The sequence below is a fragment of the Stylophora pistillata genome, chromosome 11 (assembly GCF_964205215.1).
Source record: "Stylophora pistillata chromosome 11, jaStyPist1.2, whole genome shotgun sequence".
NCBI classification, from domain to species: Eukaryota; Metazoa; Cnidaria; class Anthozoa; order Scleractinia; family Pocilloporidae; genus Stylophora; species Stylophora pistillata.
This window is the reverse complement of record NC_142529.1, coordinates 11,807,796-11,830,933: the sequence shown is the minus strand read 5'-3', so window position 1 is coordinate 11,830,933 and position 23,138 is coordinate 11,807,796. Positions and strand designations below refer to the sequence as shown.

Sequence of the window (23,138 nt, the reverse complement as noted above, 5' to 3'; positions counted from 1 at the left end):
ATTTACCAAAAAAATGCCTGGATCTATAATTTATCCTATGTCATTTTAATCTTTGCTCTTGGTAACATCGCATGAGTATGCAGCCTGGGACCAGCATTAGTATCTGAGCAACTGCGCACTCACCCCTCCCCTAACGCAACATTAACCCTAGCACACAGGCTTGCAGTTTAGTGACATCCGCTCGGGAGGGTGGAGGTTCTTGAACCTTTTGTGAAAGTTTCAAGTCAAAATGAAATTGGTGCATGGATTTTGCTACAAACTTTCTTTAAAGGCGGCTTTGTTTCGTATTTTGTTTTCTTTCACACGTAAGGTGAGGCAAATTAGAGATGTCAGCACTCTCGCAAATTAAATTGCATTTGATGAGCACGTTTGATGACCTCCGAACGTATTAAACACAGCACGACTTCGGTACCATTGTCGATTACGTGCCAGTGTAAATGTAAGTGCTAATGCCAGTGCCATCCTAACGACGTTTGGGGTGATTAGAATGGACTGAAGGGATCAAATCGAATGTAAATCTTTTGGGGTGCAATTTTATGTTAATATCAACTACGTCCATGGTCTCTATGTTGGCTCTCAAGGTATCACCAGGCTGTAGCCATGGTCAGGTTCTACAAAAGACCCATTTTGTTGATCGAATTTGATCCAAACAAGTCATTTTCGCTGCAGGTTAGTACCCGTCTTAATTCTTTGGTGGAAAATCAATTGTTTTTGGATTTTCCATCAAGAACTTCTCAAGTTTCAGTTACTGATGAAGATCCTGGAAGTAAAACGCTTAGTTCATACAACAGTTTTCCTCATTTTTATCATTTTGGCCCTGTGGTTAAGAGTTCACCGTTTTTGTTGATTGGTGAATTTATGTGAGGAAATTCTAGATAGCTTTTTTATTTGGGAAACGGGAAGTATTCGTGAAGGTTAATTTCTACTCGCTTTTCAAGTATGTTTTCCAAGTATGTATCGGGAATATCTAGTAAGTCAACAGCATCTAAGGCAAGGCTTGGAAAAGGTTGGAATTCCAACTTGCCCTTCAGGAAAGAAACTTCCGTGATCTTCTTTCTTGAGGCATTCCTCCACGAGTCCACCTTCGTAGGGAATGAAAGAAGGAATTGAAACACGAAGATGTTTTAGTGTCAACATCTTAAACTACAAGATGTGGCGAGAAGGGATATAAAGTTGCCTGCCCGTGTTGGAAAACTACCTTCTCCTATCCGAACGGGGGGTTGAGTGAGCGCTAAAGCTAGGGCCAGCGAGAACCCTAAATCCAAATATATCTACAGTTAAGCTCTATGAGTACACAGCTCACTACAACAAGCTTAGGTTAAGCTGAGACCAGACTGAGTTTAACTTCTGTTAGTATTACAACAAAGATGGGCATAGGAAAATCTTTTTCCGGTGCAAGCCGTCTGTTTTGAGATGGAAAAAATGCGATTAAAAGGAAGAGAAAAGAGAATGACACTGTGAAGATCTAAACCCTTCGTACCCAAAATCTATAATTTGTTTGGTGTACGGAAATTCATAGCACCAAACCAGTTGTTAGGGTCGGGTGATACGTTGCATTAGTTATTGCCCATTATTCGTTTAGGAGTGATCAGGAACTTATGAATCCGGTGCAGTTGATTTTGCATTTCCATGCAAATATGCAGTCTTGCATAATGTAGATAAATTTAGTTCGTGTGGGACACGATGATAATTCTTCTTACTGACCTTTGTTCCTCACGTGACTTATACACCAAGCCTCGGAATCAAATTTTGTAATCATACCTGGTTTTTCTTTAACTAACGACTTGTTTTGAAGTTTACCAATTGAAATCATTCATCGAGAATATCTGAGCATTGTTCAGCAGCGTTTGTTATATATCTAATTATTTATCTGTTTTACCTGTTTACTTGTATTTTTTTTGGTCTTGCCTCCAGGCGAAATCTAGTTTGTCAAGTGAGGTATCCTTTAATGACATCTCTTCCAAGTTGACTTTACTTACACTTCATTTTCCTAAGGTGCGTGTTTTGAATGCTTTTTCGTTGCTTATTGTCTTAGAGCAATATTAATTGTTGATAATACTGGTCAATCTTTCAGTTAAAAATCTTGTGGTGTCACAGTCCGTATGCAACAGCTGAGCTTTTTGATGATCTGAAGGTGAGTCCCATTCGATGAAACAACCTTCTTGTTTGTGGCGTCTACCATTTGTGCATTGTAGTTTAAGCAGAACAGACCTGGAGAAGCCTTTGAAAGGTCTGGTTGCGTCTTCACTCGTTTTAACTGACTCCACACAATCGTGGCTTGATCCAGTTAATGTAGCATGAAATTAATTGCAGATTAGTTAATCTTCCTGGATGGGGTTCTACTCCACCACAGGTTACCTCTGTCATTTCGGCAGACTTCCCTCACCGTTCGTCGGCATCCAGTAATGCCCATGAGTAGATAGGGGCCACGTAAGATAAAATACCTTTCCTAAGAATTCAACACAATGAAAGTGGCAAAGGCAATCAGTTGGGTCTGGTTTACAATCTGGGGCTCCGCAAGGTTGCAAGGACGATTTCGTCGAATGGATTATAGTAAAATCTCTGAAGATGAGCTACGAGTACTTTATCTGATTTTTAAGTCTGTGTATTTCTATCTTCCAGGCAAAATATCCGGAACCAGATGCCGGCACAGCCATGGCTGTGGGCTCTGACTCTACAGCAATTGCCTCAGAAGTTACATATAACATAGGACCACAGGTAAGTCAGTCAAATTCTGTAGTTGGAGGGTAAGTCTCAGACTCCATAGATTTTTATGGTTATTTGTCGTCGGCCTTAAGAAGTAAGGAATCGCTTGAGATGCAACATTTACAAGAAGCCTCGGGTAACAGGACCGTTTAAACGAGGTAAAAGCATGGCTAGCTTAAGCATTGGATACCAGCTAACGGTCTAAATGGTACAGTAGGTAGAGGTCGAAAATAAGATGCGAGATAGAAAAGACATGTTTCTCGAATAAATAGTGTTATTTTCACTTCACTGCGATCGACTCGTGCTCAACAGGAGCTTTTGGGATCGATTTTGAACCGTGGCCTGTAGAAATGCTAAAATCACTCATGTGAATAGCAATGCGGCTTGCTTGCAAGTAACGTTAGAATGGCGAATGTACTGCGAAGTCATGTTTCACTTAAATTTAATGCTTATTGGAGCCGGGAGGAAAAAGATACGCTTTGAAGTAAAAGTATGCCACATCCGCTTTTCTTATGGGTAGGGAAATAATTTACTAATACAATCGCAAGCAGACATTCTTGCTTTCTTAATTAATTAGGGAAAGTTTTTTTTAAGAAAATTACGTAGACGAAACAGTTGCTGAAGACAAAGAAGATTGACCGCATTAAGACTTTCAGACGGTTTGTTTGTCCTGAAACAACGATTAAAACAGTGTTTGTGTCGTATCAAGATTTCTGATAGTGGCTTCTGACTTAGTGCTTAAAGGGAATTAAAAGTCTTTTCGAGTAGATTACTGGTTATAATAAATAAAAGGGAATTGAAAGTAGCGTTTCGCTCGAAAACAATGAATTCTCTTGCCTTCATTTCGATTAATTAGTTTTATATTTAGACCTTTTTCTTGAACGTTGCAATTTTTTTCTTGATTTAGTTTGCTTTTCTCTTCAAGGACTTCATTTTAAAGCTTCCTGGAATAAATTTTAAGAACTATAGGTAAAACTTTTAATTTTCTTTATTAAATGACATGTTTGTGTTTTGTTTGTCTGTTTGTTTGTTTGTTTTTTTTTTGTTATAATAATTTTTATTTAATTTATTCATAGAAAACACTTACAGTGCAATAAACATACAAAAGATAAACAAATAAATTAATGTTTGACGCTATTGATGTAGAAATGTAAAAGAAAATGAGAACATTGACGCAAATGAGGTAGATTAATTTGCCATATTGAGACCCTGATGGGTATATTTGATATAGGGCATTCTCATTTTTCATCAAAGAGCTTGGCAGTTTTGTTTGTTATTGCGATATATCTTCCAATCTTAATGTTTTCTCGAAGTTGTATCTTAATTTGAGTGGTGGTCCTATGCAAGACATGACTTCTCAAACTCAAATTGTAATTATACGTACATTTATCAGAGGAACTCTGAAATGCTTTTCTTAGGCCCAGCACCAAGTTGTGTAGGACATTTTGGACCCCATCCTGAAATCCTTTGTTGCTCTGTGAAAAAAACATTGTCTATTATTTTCTACGTGTTTTTCAGATCTGTTATGAGAAACGTGAACAGTGTCCAAGAACTTTTCAAACTACCACAGGAAAGGCTTGCAAATATTTTGGGAAATGCGAACAGTGCGAAACAACTCTGGGAGTTTATTCACGCCGATAACAAAGGCCGTGTGCAGCCAAAAACTTCCTTGAAAGGGAAAAGATGAAATTCCTGGCCGTTGTAGTATAGTATGTATAGGGGAAATAAAGGAAATAACAATTTGGTAAAAGGTCATGCAAGTTAATCTTGATTAAGATAGTCCCTGTTTGATATATGTAAACGAGAACCAGGAAAGCTGGGTCGAGTTAAGAAAGGCAAGAATTGCTGCTAGTATTTTGACGATCTGCTTTCGTAAATAGAATGGGTCCAGGGGATCCTACTCAGAATTCAATAAAACGACGTGTTTAAGGTGGCTCTATATAGTTTTTTCGGCGCACGAAGGATGGGTACGAATGGCGCGAGCGCGCGAGTATTTGAAAGAAAAACAAAAATAAACATGGCGGCGAGACTTTTATCGCGAGTCGTGTTCCACTTACAAACTCCTAAAAATGTGTTTGAAAATACACTTCTTTCGTCTTCTCTTGACGTGGTTAAACTGAGGAGTCAATTCGCAGCATTTATTGCGCCGATATCAGAGAGGGTAGACAGTCGTCATCGAACGCGAAGGAAGTCGCAGCGTGGTCACGGTGCACTTTTTATGGTTGGATGTTTCGCTTTGAGCTCCATGGGCGATGATACACTGAAAACAGCTGGAGTGTCTCCAGAGGTGCAACTGACACGGGAAAAACAACCACCAATGCGCGACGAAAGGGGTCGGTTTTCACAAAAGAAACCCACTCGAAGTGGAAACGTGGATGACAGGAATCGTGGGATAAAGGAGTGGAGGGCAAAGAGCAAATTAGATTTTAAAGGAATGGTAGAAGATTGGTCGCCACCGAAAAAAAGAGAAACCCATTTAAGTCAGGTGTAGTTTAAATTTTGTTTTCACTATGCGTGGCACCAAGCAATTCACCTAAAAGTTTTGAGAAAAGTGCTTCTTTAAGTCTTTCTTTGCTCTAAAAATTGTTCTCAATTTGAATCGCATCATTGAATAAAATCTCGCATTATGATTGGTTAACAAAGCGAGGTATTTACCGTGGAATTGCAAAAATCCACTACTTCACTCGTGAATTCCGCCTTAGATTGTACTTGATATCGGTTTTTGCATGCAATTTAATGCGGAATTCCCTCATCAAGTAATGAATTTTCCAATAGAATTTTTGTATTATACCACAAATAGTTCATAGCAAGTTGTTTCGTCAATATGATTACACCTAAACATTTTGACATTTCATTTTAAAATTCCAACAAATGTTTGGTTACAGTTACAACCTAATAATAAAATTACCATTATCATGTACATATATTGATTTTAATCTGAAAGAAACAAAGAAGGAAAATTGCACTCCACATGAAAGTAGAATTATGGACTTGTATGTTTTGAGAAGTTCATTGAAATGTTGTCAGCGCTGTAAAGCTGCATCAATATCCCCTGCTCATATGACATGGGTTGGCAAAAACCAGGAAAGGAGCATAACTCGTCAACTGGTCAAGCTGCAGTCATGGGTTTAACTTATGGGAAGGTTATGGATTATACTATAAGAACAAAATCCTGCAGGGTTTGCGCAAATGCTAGAAAAACCGAAAAAGAAGCCATGCAACCCAACTGTCGACTCAATCATACAGCATCATCAAAGGCAATGGAGCCTATGGCAGCAGTCCATTTGTTTACTGAAAGCCTAAATTCTAGAGTCAAACTATCTGTTTTTGTTGGAGATGAAGACTCCACAACAGCTGCACATATAAAAGAGAATGTCCCTTCTCCAGTAGAAAAGTGGACAGTCAAAAATCCTTAAAAGGCATTCTACCACACTCCTTTGGAAACCACACAAATTGCAATGAATCCTAGTGTGGTGCCAAGAAAGACCCTATTAACTACAAACACTCTGACTTACCCTATGGCAAAGATCTCTATGGTAATGACTTGAGGAAAGGTTTGGAGAGAATTTTTGATGAATATTGTACTGATGTAGTGGTTACAAAGTTATCACCTGAGGCAAATTTGCAGAGAAACGGGGCCTTACGCAGTGTTATAGGGTTAAAAAGTCCCAAAATTAGATACTATAGGACAAGTGCAAGTAATGACTTCTGAGTGGCCTGTAGCATCTCCCAAGTAAACCTTGGATATCAGTACATTAGCCAAACACTTGAGAGCCTCAACATTGAACCTGGTATACACTGTTTCAGCCACATTGAAAGGATGGATCACAAGGCTACCCATGACAAACTTAGAAAAACCAGCATTAATTTCAAACGCCAAAGAGCTCAACTACATAAGCAGAAGTTAACTCTTAAAGGTAAAAAACGAGCTAAAGAAGGAAACACATACCAAAGTGGAATAGGACTTAACCTTAATCCAAACGATTTTACAAAACTGATCCAAGAATTTGACATCATCAATTTGAAAATTTCAAGTGAGGAGCTGAAAACCTTTGAAACATGCATTCCTGAATTAACAATCAGACCAGTGATGGAGAAATTTCCCTATGACAAAAACACTGCTTACAATTTCGTAATTTACGATATTGAAACAAATACGCGCGGAAAAACTGCAGAAATATGTCAACTTTCAGCAGTTGATCAATCAGGTTTGCACTGTTTCAACATCTATATATTTCCTTTGAGGGAGGTAGAAATTCGTGCTACAAGGGCAAATGGTTTAAGTGTCCGAACAGTCAGAGGAGTCAGGACCCTGTTAAAAGACAATCAACCAGTAGAAACTGCGTCACTTGGAAAGTCACTGGAGAACTTTCAACCTTCTTGGAGAAAACTGTCAGGCGTGTGAAAAGCAATAATAATATTTATACTGTTTTAATCGGGCACAACTCTCGGGTTTTCGATACTCCAACCCTTCTTCGTCAAGGTGGACATCAACTTTGTGAAAAACTTTCCTGTCGTAATGTTTTCTTTTCTGACACTCTCCCTGTGATGAAGAACTTGGTCAAACGTAAACATCCCTCTCTGGTCTCATCGGATGGTTCCACAGTTAAATTAAATCAACAATCCATTTACCAGACACTTTTCCATGAACCTTTCCCCGCACACGATGCAATGGAGGATGTTAAAGCTTTAAGAAAAAAAGCCTTTGACTCCTGTTTGAACATTTCAGAGGACATGTTGATAGAAAACATGTCATCAAGACAGTACGCAGAAAACGACATGAAATGCCTTGATCGTCACTACGAACTCCTGCAGACGTTCCGAGGAACTCTTCATCATCCAACAATCGCGAAATTTCCCTTCAAACAACATATTGCTGAAAAAATAGCCGGAAGTGGCATTTCACACCGAGATCTCAAAACTGTTTTCGAGAAGTTCGGAGCAAAAGGGCTTGTTAGCGTATTGTCTCTGCCTCCATCTTCAACAACTTGCAAAGCCCCGCGAGTAACAAAAACAACCCGTATTTTAGCCAAGATCTTTGAACACTTCAAAGCATCGGAGGAAACTACAAGTTAACACGCATTTCCATATGTTTTTTCACACGTAGGTATACTTTTCGCCGTGGTGGGGAAAAGTACGCATCGATTTCTCGGAGTTTCAACTGGCACGAGCTGAAGAAAGAGCGACGCGAGCATGCGCATTACCGTAACTTGTAGAATTTCTGTTTTGATGACGTCACAAAAAACAAGGGTTTTAGAGTGATCTAAAGGCGCATATTGGGCGCGTCCCAGTCGGTGAATTTTTTTGAAAATTGGCACATGGATGGGATTTTTCTTTTTCTAGCTCTTACAAAAAAATCATCGAATTTTATACATACATAAATGTAATACATGTCAAAAATGAAAATTGCGAATTACTCCGAAAATTATGTACAGATTTTCTTGTGGCTTTATCAGTTGAAACTCCTTGGATGTTAACTCTGTTTCCCCAAAAACAAAGAAAATTCACCGCGTAGAAACCGAGAAACACCGTCTAGAAGTCAGTTAGGTCAAAAAAGCAAGCCAAGCATTCCTTGCAGTAGTTGCCATAGCAACAGCTTTGAGGTTCTGAAAGGGTTTTCCACATATAGTCTAAGGCTGTGGGTTTTCATTACTGATCTTCTATCGAGTGCTGTGAGATAAACATTTGCCAAGGGAGACTGAATTATTCATGCATATGTAATACCCAAAGCCTTGTAAAATACTATATAGAGCCACCTTAAGTTCAAATAGAAAACGTATGATTTTTTTTAATAGAACTGAAAATGAAAATTATTGTGTGAACGAACCGCAAAAAAAAAAAAAAATGTTGAATCTTCAATTTCCAAGGTCCGATGAAAGCACGACTGTTTGCTTCTGTTTCGTATATTTAAAACTCGATCTAAGGTCTCGAAGCCACGCGTGGCGCAGTCCAATGTTTTATTTACGCGAAGTTTTCGATTTCAGTAGACATTATTCTAAATTAAGAAGCATTGCCTATAAAAGCGCTTAGGTGCATGTCGGTTAAAAATGTACAATTTCTTTCAAACTCTACCCCATTAGTCTTTCTTAGTCTATAGTAATTGAAACCACATTGAAGATCGCTTCAGCGCTTAAGAACGTGACTCTGTAAGAATCAAACATCTTGGGAAATGAAAATTTTCAACCTCCCTTCAAATTTCGTATGCAGTTAGGCACTCAGGGGGGATGCAAAAATATGCCCTTTTTTTAAAGGTTGCAGCACTTTTGTTACCATGGTAACAACGGCTGCTTGTTCGAGGCCTTAAGGCTCATTTTCAAACAAAAACATCGCAAAAAAAGCGTGAAATGTTTATTTCTCTATCTCAAGCTAAATACAATATTACAGATTGGTACTTCCAGCATACATAGGGACATCATTCGTCTTTACCTGATGCATTCAATTTTCCCTGGGAGTGAATGTGGACACACCAATAGACTATTTGTCTTAGCACAGTTTTGGTCATTTTTGCTGTAGGGTAAAACAGGGAAAACGTTTGTCTAAATTTCTCCAAAAGTACACCGATTCTGGAACTGAAACTACGCACTTAGTTTGCAATAATATTCTAGTTTTTAAATATGTAGATATCTGCGAGCCGGCCTCTACTTTTCATGGTGGCAACTCGCGAACGAAGCTCAAAAATAAGATATTGCATAAATTGGCAATGTTTGCATCTAATGTTCTCAACAACAAACGTTTCAGATAAAGGAAAAGTGCAAGAATTTCAAAGAATGTTATCTTCTGAGCAATATCCCGAAGAGCAATCTCGCCTCCAGCTTTAATATTTTAAAAAAAATTGATCAACCTTCACAGAGGACTACCCAACGTGACTACAAACATGTACCTTAAATCGTGTGCATATCATCCACATTCCGAGTACAGTACCTTCTTTCATGGGAATTTTAGCAATCCAAAACCGTCTGACGATACACTGTTATACTTTTCAGTCATTTGAAACATGTCCAAGTTGGCTGATGTACACGAAACTCTCGTAACACCGGTCATTTGTCATAAACATATACGTTATCACGATGGCGTGACGCTGGATTTCTCGATGAAGTTTCCATCAGGTCGCTCCAAAGAAGACAAGAAATGGACATTTTTCGATATTTCAGCAGATTTTCTACGCATTTGGAAATAAAAACAACTAAAAGAAAGAGAGTAAACCCTTGATTGAACGTTCGTAAACACTGAGAGTGAGAGTATAAATTGCAACTTGTCAGCGATAGTACTATATGAAAAACGAAAAACTATCACAAAGTGGAGATTTTGAACTTAGTATCCCCTCTTTAACAGCAAATGGAACGGGGATTTTATCACAATAATTTTCCACAAATTTAGCTTTTTTCAAGGAATTTTTTACATGCTTGAACAGTATTTTGGCTTTGAGTCTTGAGATTTCTTTTTCCTTGATAAAATGCTATAGTAAATGCCTGCAAAATTACAAAGGTTCCTTTTTCGGTGTCGCACGGACCAAGGAGTACAAATTTGTTACTGATGAACCAACGGACAAAATCTTCTCAGTCAATAGCTTGATAATCTCCACAGACTAACGATGGACCGAATGATCTCCTTCTTCCTGGTGAGCCGGCCACCTCAGGGGAAATTAAAGAAACCTTTGACTTCCTGTCGTGAAAATCACTGGAAGATTGCGTTATATTGATCTTTCTTTAAGCTTATAAAAGATATCCAGGAAAAAAAAATTGAGGAAAATAAACGTGATGAGATCGCTGTTCTTTTTCCCGTAGAACCTGAAGCAATCTAGATTACATATTAACCATGGGGAGTTTCATTCCAGTTACGAGTTACGCTTTGCGTGTGGATAATGAGTAGTTTCAAAGGTGGAATTATGACATTATGATTTCATTGAATCTTCTATTACGAACTTTGTTTTGATTTTTTCTTTATCAAGACATGGAAGGAAACATTGACTTACTCGATTGCACTGCGGCGGTGATAAGTCAGTCTCTCGTTGTCATATCTTATGCAAATTTTCTGACAGTTTTCTTACAATCTTCAGATGATTCGAAATATCTCAGTTCCTGTCACCCAGAAACTACAACTGCCCGAGCCTGCTCATTGGAAGAAGGGGCAATATGGGCCTATCCGCACTAGCGAAAAACATGTTTATTTAGACAAATTTCCTGTCATCACCAACACTTTACAAGTGTGGATGGTTTGTCGCGACTTGACAAATTTTGATAGAGGCGGACAGTTTTTCAAACAAATCGCCGACGAAAGTTGTCCCGGATAATGTCTTGGCAAAATCGAATAAATAAACAAAACCGTGATAAACATGTCGATCATTTTAACACCAGTGTGGTAATTGAACTGAGTTCAGTTTACCAAAAGACTGCAGTAATCGTCTTTCGTTGCGAAACTCGCCGATTTTGCTAATTCAGACAAATCAAGATGAATCATTTTAACTTGAATTTAAATCCACTCGAAAAGTAAAGCAGCCACTCTTATGAGCAGGTTAGGCGCTGGAATTTCCCACCTTAGGACTATCAAGGGAACAATTTACAGGCAGTTGGGGCAAGTTACAACGGTGGAGTGATTATCCAGTCGCCTCTTTACCAGTTCAACAATGAAGCAGTAGAGGTGGCGCAAGATCCAAAAGTGCCCGCTCGAAGTAACAGGAAAGGAAAAGCTTAATTGAATAAATTACTATGGAATGTAGTATCGGTGTCATTTTTGGCTGTTGACCGAATTTGACAGCTTTGACAGCTTCGAAACTTTTAGTGCGGATGCAACAGAGGAGACAAAAATTTGTCTTGATAAAATTTATCCTTTGATTTTCTCGGGATAATTTTAGTTTTGTTTGCTAGTGCAGACAGGCTCTATGTCATGCAGATTGCTATTGTAGCAACTGGGTTTTACAGATAGTACTACCGCTGACAAGTTGCGATTTATACTCTCAGTCTCTCACTGTTAGTGATTACGAACGTTCAATCAAGGTTTTTTTCTTTTGGTTGTTTTTACTTCCAAGTGCGCGGAAATCTGCTGAAATATCGAAAAATGTCCATTTGTCGTCTTCTTTGGGGCGACCTGATGGAAACTTCATCGAGAAATCCAGCGTCACACCAGCGTGATAACGTATTAGTTAATGTCAAATGACCGGTGTTACGATAGTTTCGTGTAAATCAGCCAACTTGAACATGTTTCAAATGACTGAAAAGTATAACAGTGTATCGTCAGACGATTTTGGATTGCTAAAATTCCCATGAAAGAAGGTACAGTACTCGGAATGTGGATGATATGCACACGATTTAAGGTACATGTTTGTAGTCACGTTGGGTAGTCCTCTATGAAGGTTGATCAATTTGTTTAAAATTTTAAAGCTGGAGGCGAGATTGCTCTTCGGGATATTGCTCAGAAGATAACATTCTTTGAAATTCTTGCACTTTTCCTTTGTCTGAAACGTTTGTTGTTGAGAACATTAGATGCAAACATTGCCAATTTATGCAATATCTGATTTTTGAGCTTCGTTCGCGAGTTGCCACCATGAAAAGTAGGGGCCGGCCCGCAGAGATATTTACATATTTAAAAACTAGAATATTATTGCAAACTTAGTTTCAGTTCCAGAATCGGTGTACTTTTGGAGAAATTTAGACAAACGTTTTCCCTGTTTTACCCTACAGCAAAAATGACCAAAACTGTACCAAGATAAATAATCTATTGGTGTGTCCACATTCACTCCCAGGGAAAATTGAATGCATCAAAGTAAAGACGAATGATGTCAATGTGTATGCTAGAAGTACCAATCTGTAATGTTATATTTAGTTTGAGATAGAGAAATAAACATTTTACCCTTTTTTGCGATGTTTTTGTTTGAAAATGCAGCCCCAGGCCTCGAACAAGCAGCCGTTGTTACCATGGCAAAAAAAGTGCTGTAACCTTTGAAAAGGGCATTTTTTTGCATCCCCCCTGAGTGCCTAACTGCATGCAAAATTTGAAGAGGGGTTGAAAATTTTCATTTCCCAAGATGTTTGATTCTTACAGACTCGTTCTTAAAGTGCCCTTGAGATCAAAATTTTCGTGCATCATTTTTTTCCATTTTCGTGTCCTTCACCAACTCTTCCAAATTTCAGTTTAGACCAAGCACCGGAAATATCTTTTTCGGGCCGTTAAGGTCATACTGATACTGCAGCAACTCGAACTCCAGGCTCCAGTCCAGGACGGGAGAGAGCATCTTGTGGAGATGGGCGTCTTTTCCACTGGAATGGTCTGTTTGCCCCTGTATGGTACTTTCGCACATGGCGGTCACGTGATAGAAGGGAAGGCCACAATGCGCACTCAATGCCTTTAAACTGGGGTGAAGAAAATATCTGGAACATGAAGGGCGTTTCCACTCCACCGCAGAGTTTATACTGCTGTAGCTCAATCCTTCATCATAAAGGGTTGTCAAAAATTCCACAGCCAAACCTATAGTAGGGCAAATAGGATCTGCTTGCCTTTTAGTGCAGAAGAAAAGCCATTTCCTGATGTGGGCATCATACTGTTTCTGGGATGACTGGCGTCAGGATTGCAAGACAATGTTGGTTGCTCTTTCAGAAAAGCCTCTGTTTTTGTAGAGTCTCCGCATAAATGACATGCTAACAGATTCAACTTTTTCCTCAGTGGGTGAAGTTTCTGGCATCCTGGTAGTGTTAGGAGTGTTGCCCTGGGTGTGATGATCAGTGGAGGAGCCACAAGTAGTCGCATCAGTTTGGGATACCAGCTTTGACATGTCCAGAAGGGCACCACCAGTATTCCCTCTGCTTTGTTTGCTTCAATTTTTCCAGACATTTCCCAATCAGACTAAATGGAGGGAGAGCATAAAAGAAGAAAGTATTCCAGTTGGCAGAGAATGCATCAACAAACAGTGCATCTGGATCAGGCCTCCAGGAGGCATAGACTGTACATTGTTTATTTAAGCGAGATGCAAACAAATCAATGCTTGGCTGACCACGTCGCTTGGTTATTGACTGGTATATTTTTTACTCTAACTTCCATTCAGTATGGTCATTAAAGTGCCTAGATTCTCTATCTGCTTCAGTGTTTTCACATCCTGGCAGATGTGAGGTACTTAACCAAATGTTATGTTTAACACAATAGTCTCATATGTGTTTTGTGACTGAGTTGCAGTCGGGGGACTTTGAGCCACCCATATTGTTGATATAACAAACTGCGGTGGTATTATTACATTGAACCCGAATGTGCAAATTAGCACATTCTCCGCATAAAGCCTTTAACGTTAAGAGTACAGCCAATAATTCTAGATAGTTAATGTGATGGGGTGCTTCCTGTTGGTTCCACCTCCCCCCTGTTCTCTGGTCTCCCCTCACACCTCCCCAGTCATGGGTAGAGGCATCAGTTTGAATGAGGAGTTCTGGTTCACAATAAGAAATAAGTTTGTTTGAGGTGTCCACATTAGTTATCCACCAATTGAGTTCTGCCCTAGAACTGGGGGAGAGGGTCATCGAAGACCCAAAGTTGCCTTTGTTTTCTCTCAAGGCATTAGATTTATCTCTTTCAAGACTGCCATAGTGTAAAGGGCCAAGTTCTACCCCTGGCGAACTTGACACTAGCAGCCCAATGACCTCTGGCACTTGTTGGACTGTGCAGTTCTCTTTGTTAACTAGGTTGAGACAGGCATTTTCCAGTTTCTCCTTTCGGCTCTCAGTAAGCTGCACAATCATTGTGATTGAGTTAAGTACAAATCCCAGGCATGTCAAGACCTGAGATGGTACAAGCACTGATTTTTCTTCGTGAATAGGAAACCCAAGTTCCCTGAGCAACATAACAGTTTCTAGTACATTTTCATAACATTCCCCGTCTGAGGCTCCTTGAAGGTAGCAATCATCTATGTACGAGGATGACAAATAACCTTTTTGCCTGAGTACATTAAACACTGGTTTTAACAGTTTAGTAAAAATTCTAGGGGCGGATGCCAACCCATTTGGTAGGCAGGTATATTGATACAATTTGTCCTGCCACATGAATTTCAAGTATTTTTGATGTTCTATGGCAATTGGCACTGTATAGTATGCATCTCTTATATCAACAGATGCCATAAAACATCCTTGGGTCATTAGATCTGTCACTGTCTTGAGTGAGTCCATTTTGAAGTGCCGGTAAACAATGAACTGGTTTAACTCCTTTAAATTTAGGATCATCCTGTAGTCCACTCCATTCTTTTTGAGTCTAAGGAAAATGGATGATACAAATTCTCCCTGAGAGTGAGGGGACTCCACAATTACACCTCTATTAAGGAGTTTAACAATTTCAGAATCTATAATAGCAGATTCGGTATCATTGAATTTAATGACCTTATAACCCAGTTCCTGTACTGGGGATACATCATCTACGAACTCTAAATGACAGTGCTCAACCCAATCTAAAACTTCTGGGTCGTCAGTTATATCTCTGCTTGCTGGGACAAATTGTTGCAATCTACCAGCTCGAAAATAACTCCTCCCCTCGTCCTTTTTGTTGTAAGGGGGGCCAGGCCTTTTCCAGTTTAAATGTTTATTGATCTGAGTGCCTGAACCACGCGAGGAGTACTTGTAGCCAAATCCTTTGGACTTTGCTTGTTTGTAACCTCTGTATCCATTGCTTTTGTGGCCTTCCACTTTGGGGTTAAGCTTTTTGCTAGCCTTGGTCGCTTCCGCGAGATCTTTCAGTTGTTTAGACAAATCGGCATCATTGCCAAACAAGAAGTCTGTGAATGGGACCGAGCTGGAGCACAAATGCTTGTAGTCTTCGTTTAGCTCGGACGTGATGTTCTCCCGGCGCCGCATGTTTAACTCGAAATTAGCGACACCTATCAGAGCAATGGCATCAGTGGCCGCTCTTATTAAATCAGGGGGCATCCAAGGCATCTTTGGGAATTTTATCCCGTGCCTGCACAAGTTTCTCAGCCATAGAAACTACAGGAATGAGCCCTTTGACAAGGTTGGATTGCACTCGTTGCAACTTGATATCAGCAGACCCCCGTGTCTGGTTTAAGTTTATTCCAAATGAGATGGTTGACCTTCGTGCTGGTGAGACATTCACAGTTTTCTGGCGTATTATAGCGATTCTGTGTCGCCGTCAGAACTTTCGTCCGTAAGCTTTTCTCTCATTAAGCCATGGACAATTTTGGCGATCTGTTCATTTATAGCAGGAGCCTTCTTTTGATCAAGTTTGAGATCGTTTGCAATGCCTGACAGTAGGTCAATTTCCCCATCAGGAACATCACGCTGAGATTCAGAGCTCTGATTTATCAGAGTGTTAATGCTCTGCTCAGTTGTTTGAGAACTTGTAGGCTTTTTAGCCCCACTATTTGACAATGCGGACACAGGTTGCTGGTTTTTGTCCGACTGCTCTGTGGATCGTTGGTCCATGTAGGCGGCTATTTTTAGCTGTTCTTCAGTTTCAGCATTTTCCTCTAAAGAACCTTCCTCGATTGCGAGGTGGTCAATGGTGTCCTTCATCTGACCGAGGGATTCAGTCATGGTAAACTTCAGTGAAGCGATGGAAGAAACTAGCAGCTCGCTCATGGAACTGATGGCCGCGACGATGGCTGACTCGCTGTTGCTTAGCGCAGCGCCATTTTCAGCAAGTTGAGATTCTGTCATTTTCAGCTCTATTGACGATTTTTTTTTTTTGCTTCCAGTTTGGTACGTAGACACCTTCTAATGTACCTCACGGCTAAATTGAGAAAATTTTTCCAATTAACTGTTCTAACACCGCGCCTGTTTTTTGTGCTGACCGACTCGAGCAAGGCGGGAAGTGCACTGACCACTTGAGCAGCTGGTGCTTTCTCACGTGACTTCGTAGTGCGTGTGATGACGAGGCAGAATATTTATTTCTCTCACCAGACGTCATTTGATACAACGCACTGAAGCTACCAACCGCAAACACGTTCATTCGCTTAAGTAAATCAGTTCTCAGCGGAGACGGAATATTTTTCCTGTTTTTCTTCAAATCTGTTTACAGGTGCTCGTGATGTAATAAATTAGAGATTACTCATTTCGGTTACGCACTTTATACTAAATACCTTTGTTTACAACTAAAATCAAATTTAATCGCTTATAAGATTGAATATGTTGAAAATTGTAGGAAAAGCTTCTCCAGAAATCTTGCATAGCAAAAATAAAGCTATAGTGACATCATCATAGCTTTTTTTTTACTGACCTTGATCTACGGAAATTACCGCACGCTCGTAATTTCACAATCGTTTCATCTGCACGTTTTGACTCCGGAAATTTGTAAGTATCAACAGTCAACGGTAGACCAGTAGCACGTTTTATTTCTCTGACATCTCCAGCAACTTAATCTTTTGACCAGCTACTAGAAGTAAACAATGGGCAATTCCTCTCACTAAGACAATACATTGTCAACAAGATGGGAAATGAGAAAGTAGAAATTGATCGACGAGCTAGTATATTCTGTCTCGATATACAGGAAGGAATAGGGAATTTAAGGTATTTTACATAAGGAATTTTTAAACGCATCCGCTCAAAAGCCAAAGGTTTAAAAGCATACACCAGTTACACTCGAAGCAGTTCAGTTAAGTTTGACGTTCGTAAGGGTAGCATCAACTTATTTTCCACAATGGCAGTTTTGGTGAAAACTTTTTGTTGCGGCTGCAGTCTTCGCACAGGTGTTGCGATTCTCGCAATGTTATGCCTGGTGAGTTCAATCCAGTATGTTTCGATGTTTGAAACATGCGACTGATCTCTCTTTCATTAATTCCCTATCACAAATAACTGAGCTTAGTTTGAAAATCAAACCTTCATTCAATTTATATTTGATGTGGTATATTAAATCTGGTCTGTGGTTGCGCTTTTGCTTATATTTCAGATTGGATCAGTATATTTAATTTATCAAGGAGTTAATTCTATTACAGTTTACAAGGAACTAGAGAAGAACGCCGACGAACTCAGCCAAAATTTGCCTTACAGCGGAAAGCATTTTCTTGGTATTACAACTTAGTTTTGTCTTGTGCCGTTAAAATGTGATAGAGAGGACACGCGTTTGGAACGAAACTATTTTCATTTGAGAGATTAATCGGTTGAGATTTGTAGGGTTTTTTAGCCTCTTAAATAAATACTGTTCAATGGAATTAATTGCTCGTGATCTTGTGTGAACTTAAATGAATGTTCAACTAATGTCAGTATAAAGAAATGTCAAAACCTTTTTCAGCTAAAAGTACCCTTCCATGCAGTATAAGCTTTTTTCTCGTTTTCTGGTTATGTTTTGACTGGTTAACTGATTGCTTTATTTTTTTTTTATGATCAACTCTAAATCAAGCAATCGTCAGACTGAATTATGCTAGCCTCGCATTCAGAGTCATCTCACTGCTGGTCATCCTGATGCTTCTGGGATCCTGTGACTCAGTACGTCCAAGTCTCTAGTTCCAAGAACGTGATTTTAGCATGTTACTGAAAATAATTTGATAAAAATTTGTCTCGGAGGTTCATAATAATTCTTTAAAACTAGTCAGCAGATTATGCAACGAAAACGGCTTTTCGAGGACAGAAATGCATAATTAAGATTGGCTCAGTGTTTCGCTGAATTGTTTTTGCAAGTTTCAGTTGTTCGTTTTTTCTTACATTTTTATGTATTATATATAAAACAATAGTCTGCTGTCGGCGTGATGATATGCACGGATGTTTGTCCGTGGATATCATCTATTCCGATATTGTCCAAGCTAAATTTACGAGCACGTCTTCGTGCCAAATGGAGCCTGTTGTGTTTATCATTCCTCAAATATTTTTGCAACTTGCAAAGCACGGGAAAATGTCAAATAACAGTGGGGTGGGATGTTTTCTTTTGTTTTCTAGACCAATCGTGCACCAGAAAGGCATTGAAAGTATTGTACTCGAACGATTATCTCAAATTAACAGAACATCATAAACACAAAATGACAAAAATGTCTATTAGAGCTGGCTGTGTAACGGCCAAACAAATCGTAATATTGGCGCCTTTGCCTTTAAATTCAGTCGCCGATTTTTCCTTTTTTCTTGCCATGGCGACCCAAACAATCGCAGCTTGGAGCGCTGACTTTGATATTTATTTATTTGTAAATTTACGTCAATGATCATCGTTCTTTTCCGTTTCAGGGTGACAGGTGTTTGGCATTTCCATGGCTTGGGTGGAACATCTTCGAGCTCTTTTTCATACTTGGGGAGATCATATTTTATATTTCCATCGGAAATGTGGTAAATTGAAACAAGCTTCTTTTTTCAATGAAGTGCTAGTAGATAGTTTTTCAACAAACTTAACATGATCTCTATTTCCTTCTACGTTGCAGTCTGCCGTCTTTTTATTTATTTACAGCCTTGGATGGTTGCTGTCGGTAGGTTCTGTTTCAGTCTTCGTGCAATTTCTATTTGAGAGTCGAAAGCTAAAAAACTCGAGATTGGAATGGTTTTGTCTTACTTCGCTCAGATGCAAAATCAAAACCAATCATGACTTAGCCGTTTGCCTTTTCTAGCCCTTTTTTTACTCTTAATTCTCGTTGGCTCCTAAAGGAAATTTCCTTTCTTCTGACTGGTAGTCATGATTACTTTGGACTTTGTTTCACCACACTTGATCGAAAAGCACTCAATTCTCTTGTTCAACTAACTTCTCACTCGTAAATTGACGGTGGCCTGGGTCTTACCTCATGTCCTCCTTTTCCTAAGATCTACTTCATAGTGGTGGTTTATTCGTTCATCGAAGCCCTTCGTGAAGATCCATCGGGAAAGAATGCAGGATTTTCTCCCCCTCTGCGAAGAGGCAATCAAACTCAGATGGTAATTACATTTCCATTGTTTTTTAATACTACATGACCATCTCCTCATTGAGAATCGTTTTTGTGTTACTGAACAAAATTTACAAAAGAGTTGAAGCCGGCCGGCCAATTGAACACACAAGAGGTCTGTTAGAATACTGCTTGAGAACCTCTCTCGCGCTTTCATCGTTCGCGTGCGCAGGCTCTAAACGTGCGGTCCTCGCCTCTCGTGTCACGCTTCCGATGAGAGCCTGCTCGCACTGAGTTAACTACAGAGAAGACAAATATATCAAATTTTCAATTAAGAGTCCTTCTTATTCCTTACTTTTTCACTTTCATTTCATATTAGAATATTATTGAGCGAGCCAAGTTATAATAATTTATTAAAGTGGTTTTTTTTTGTCATTTCACAGGCTGCAATGGGACCCCCTCCATACACAGTATCCCAGAAGGGCACAGTGTAAAATCAGCAAGAAAAAGAAAATGTGACCGACCTATGTGATCATTGATCATCGTTTCAATCTGTAACTATTTAAAAGGCCATCTAACGCGAACTGAGTTCAACTCTGTTCAAATGCAGTGAACATTTTTTTCTGATCGATCGAAAGTAGAATTAACCCATTCAAAATCACTCCTAAAAGTGATACACATGTAAACAGCAAACAGGTAATGAGAATGCGAAAACTTATCAGGTGGAAGTTGATGTCTCTTAATGTGACATCAAATCGTCGTCACCAATTTACAAGGAATTGTGGGAGAATTAACAATCAGCTCTTGGAAGATAAAGGGTTAAGGTACCAGTCACTTTCTATCTCCCAGGGGGAGGGGGTAGGGGGGAGGAGTGTGTCATAATGAGAGTTACCTGATTAGGGTTAACCCTATTGAGATCCGCTGAAATTCATGTGATCCCCCATAGGGCTCTGTTTCCGCACTAGACTCTGTTGGTGACGAGTGATCCCCCCTCCGTTTTCCCCTAAAAAAGAGGGTCTCCATCATGTCAGATGTATTTTGTACAAGTAAGATGGCCTATATGTTTTGCATTACAATCGTATTATTGGCAATAGCCCTGGAATAAACTTCTTTTAGTAATCTTAACTGTTAATTTTCATATGTTTTTGAAAATCGAGGCTAAAAAAACTGCTCTTGATATTACAATAGATTAAGTTCAGGTAGAGCTCTGAAACTCTGAATTTACGAGTCGTAGAACGGAGAAAATCGGCACTGTCCCCTCTCCCCAGGGCGTTAACTCAAAGAACCAATTAAATATTTGGTATTTAGGAACGAGTCATAATATTTTTCCCGGGAGGGGTGGGAGGAGTTTGGTTGTGTCATGATAAAATTTACCGGATTCCCCCATTGGGCTCTTAAACTTTTTTTTTATGATTCCCTCCCCCTCCCCATTGGCAGTTAATTGGCATCAGAAGACTAGCGACTCTTGCAGGATAAAAATCTAACAAGTCCTTTATATTGAGGCCTTGGGAAGTTCAAATGCCACTATGAAACTAAAATTTCTGCGACAATACATTTTCCCCTTTTCTCCCCAGTTTTTTAATATAAACCGTATAATAGTGGTATACGGTTTTATCGATGAAGAAAACTCTCTTTTCCTAAATAAACAGTCAACAGTAAGGTTGAATTCTAATTTCTCGATTTTTTAAACTGACCGCAGGAAAAATGAAATACTGATATTGTATAAAACCTCGGAAATTGTGCTATTTCAACATTGTTGTGATGAAGTGTAAACTTTCGCCTGACTGAATGACAATGCTTGTGATTTCAAATGAAACTTTCGCCGTGCGCTGGTTCAAATTTAAAACCATGCATATTATTTCCGACCAATTTACACTCCCCTCATTCAATTAATTATTACTAGAAGTTTCAATGTGAAAGTCGGTGCTGGCCTCAGAGCTTGGGGGAGATACTAATGTTATGATTAGTCTGAAAGGCCAAACAGTCATTTGAGTTTGCCGGTTGAATGGTTAGCTTCAACGAGCAATCCACATTTTGTTGAAACGGTTAGCTTCAACGAGCGATCCACGTTTTGAATCTATGATTGCAAGCTTTTCTTTCGCCTCAACGGGCAAACGTAACTCATTGGTGGAATTATTTACCTCAACGGGCAGAAAGTTTGACCCAATGATCAAATTCAACGGGCGACGGATACCGTGAATAACGGTGAATAACGGTGAATAACGGTGAATAACGGGCGACGGATACCGTGAATAACTTTGCTTTCGGCATAAAGCAGGCTGCCTTCACACCTTCCTCTCTTTTCTCCTGAGAACAGGAAGCTGCTGTTGGCACTTTACTCCGAATGAAAGCATTTTTGCCTAACACTTCACTGCTGCTGAATGTACCATGAAAAAATTATTCTCCATGAAGTAGGACTTGATCGATATCTTGGCACCCCATTCGCAAATCAGCAAAAATGTCTCAGTCACACAGAGCAGCCAAACACGAAAATATCTCTTGCCTTCCTCAAGAGTCATCCCTAAACCGTTCATGACTTTGATAGATACTTCCACAAGCACTGTACACGCTCGAAATCGATCTATATTTCCACGTGTAGTTTACGTGATGTCATCACAAGCACCCCGTATATAAAAAACGCAAGCGACTGCGCATGTCTCACATCTTACATTCGACCAATTTTGGCTTTTTTACGCTAATGTAAGGAATAGGCTGCTGCCTTGCTAGGACTCACCAGCAATAATTCCTGAAATTTTTTTTAATCACCCGGTGATCCTTGCAATCTTATAAAAGGCCGAGCGGTGTGATTTGGTCATGAATCTCTTGTTTTCTCGCTTTAGTAGATAACCATTTACAAGGCCAGGAGTCTTCGAGGATTTTAGTTGTCATTAGCAAGGTTTCAAGTTTTCATTAATTATGGCCAGGCTTAACTGATAAATAAGAACCGGTTATTTCCGCGAAGGAAAAAAAAGACAAAGAGTCAAGGTCAACTTTTTATTTTCTTTTTGCGTCATTCAAAACAATGGCTTGCATTGAGGAACAAACTGGAAGTGATCGCGATATATTTATTTGGAACCAAATGGTCGAGACAGCAGAAAGCAAATCGTTATCCTCAAGAAGAGTGCGACATTTTTTAATTTAGAAGACATGTTTCGATGTTACGAACATCATCGTCAGTTACAGACTATTTGAAAAACCGTTAGGGCTATATTTAACAACTAGGCGAAAAATGCATAATTTGACGTTCTGGCAAGAGTAACATCTGTTGAAGTCCTGTTGCTATATGCAAGTCGAGTAGCTTTGGCTGCAGACCGTTATACTGACCGAATTAAATGACAGCTGGCAAAAAGGAAGAGTGCGCTGACCAGTACCTGCATCAATCACGGGTTCAGACTCTTAAGTTCAGTTTTGGAATACACCCCCGTGCTTCTAAAACACAATGACTTACTCGTCTGTGCGGTTGTTTGTAACTTTTGGACAATGTCTGCGACGAAGTCACAAAAGCGGCAGAAGACAATATAATTAAAGCAAAGAAAAAATCAAACGACCCTCATGGGTTTATTGTGCTACAAACACAGCTGGCTCTCTTTCTCGACTCTCAAAATAAACAAGTCATTCTTGATTCTTATTAAAGCGAAATCTTTCTGCTTTATTATAAATCCTTCATTGACTAAGCCGAAAG

At 39.4% G+C, this 23,138-nt stretch overlaps 2 protein-coding genes and 4 pseudogenes across 8 annotated transcripts in view; 5 read left to right on the top strand and 1 right to left on the bottom strand.

The window, feature by feature from the left end:
* Positions 1–4,639, top strand: part of LOC111326805 (DNA repair endonuclease XPF) — a 37,455-nt gene extending 32,816 nt beyond the window's left edge. For 2 of the 6 annotated variants that reach the window (XM_022930882.2, XM_088738222.1), the window contains exons 29-34: positions 582–669; positions 1,915–1,995; positions 2,075–2,134; positions 2,623–2,718; positions 3,632–3,675; positions 4,225–4,635. In XM_022930882.2, the coding sequence (XP_022786617.2) occupies positions 582–669; positions 1,915–1,995; positions 2,075–2,134; positions 2,623–2,718; positions 3,632–3,675; positions 4,225–4,393 (538 nt within the window). In that variant the 3' untranslated portion in view covers positions 4,394–4,635. Of the gene's footprint in view, positions 1–310; positions 440–581; positions 670–1,914; positions 1,996–2,074; positions 2,136–2,622; positions 2,719–3,613; positions 3,676–4,224 lie in introns of those variants that run through there. The other 4 variants (XM_088738221.1, XM_088738223.1, XM_088738220.1 and 1 more) reach the window with 3 other exon arrangements.
* A 40-nt stretch (positions 4,640–4,679) lies between these two features.
* LOC148720066 (uncharacterized) lies at positions 4,680–5,626 on the top strand (annotated as a pseudogene).
* Positions 5,627–5,691: 65 nt separating this feature from the next.
* On the top strand, positions 5,692–6,622 carry LOC148720065 (uncharacterized; annotated as a pseudogene).
* Positions 6,525–8,572, top strand: LOC148720064 (uncharacterized; annotated as a pseudogene).
* Positions 8,573–10,919: 2,347 nt separating this feature from the next.
* On the bottom strand, positions 10,920–16,611 carry LOC148720063 (uncharacterized; annotated as a pseudogene).
* Positions 16,612–17,227: 616 nt separating this feature from the next.
* Positions 17,228–20,581, top strand: LOC111326826 (uncharacterized). Of its 2 annotated transcripts, none has more exons than XM_088738461.1 (7): positions 17,228–17,400; positions 17,572–17,689; positions 18,022–18,107; positions 18,834–18,932; positions 19,025–19,069; positions 19,398–19,508; positions 19,900–20,581. In XM_088738461.1, the coding sequence occupies exons 1-7, from the start codon at positions 17,323–17,325 to the stop codon at positions 19,948–19,950; spliced, it is 588 nt and encodes a 195-aa protein (XP_088594587.1). In that variant the 5' UTR covers positions 17,228–17,322; the 3' UTR covers positions 19,951–20,581. The 2 variants fall into 2 exon arrangements, with proteins under 2 accessions (XP_088594587.1, XP_088594588.1); XM_088738462.1 differs by having other exon boundaries at positions 17,255–17,400; positions 17,618–17,689.
* Positions 20,582–23,138: the final 2,557 nt, after the last annotated feature.

Excerpts from the sequence above, each read along its gene's own strand:
- LOC111326826 (XM_088738461.1), top strand. The coding sequence starts at position 17,323 with ATGGCAGTTTTGGTGAAAACTTTTTGTTGCGGCTGCAGTCTTCGCACA. Across the intron at positions 17,690-18,021 it reads CAGCGGAAAGCATTTTCTTG|CAATCGTCAGACTGAATTAT; the intron begins GTATTACAACTT and ends CTCTAAATCAAG. Across the intron at positions 18,108-18,833 it reads TTCTGGGATCCTGTGACTCA|GGTGACAGGTGTTTGGCATT; the intron begins GTACGTCCAAGT and ends TTTCCGTTTCAG.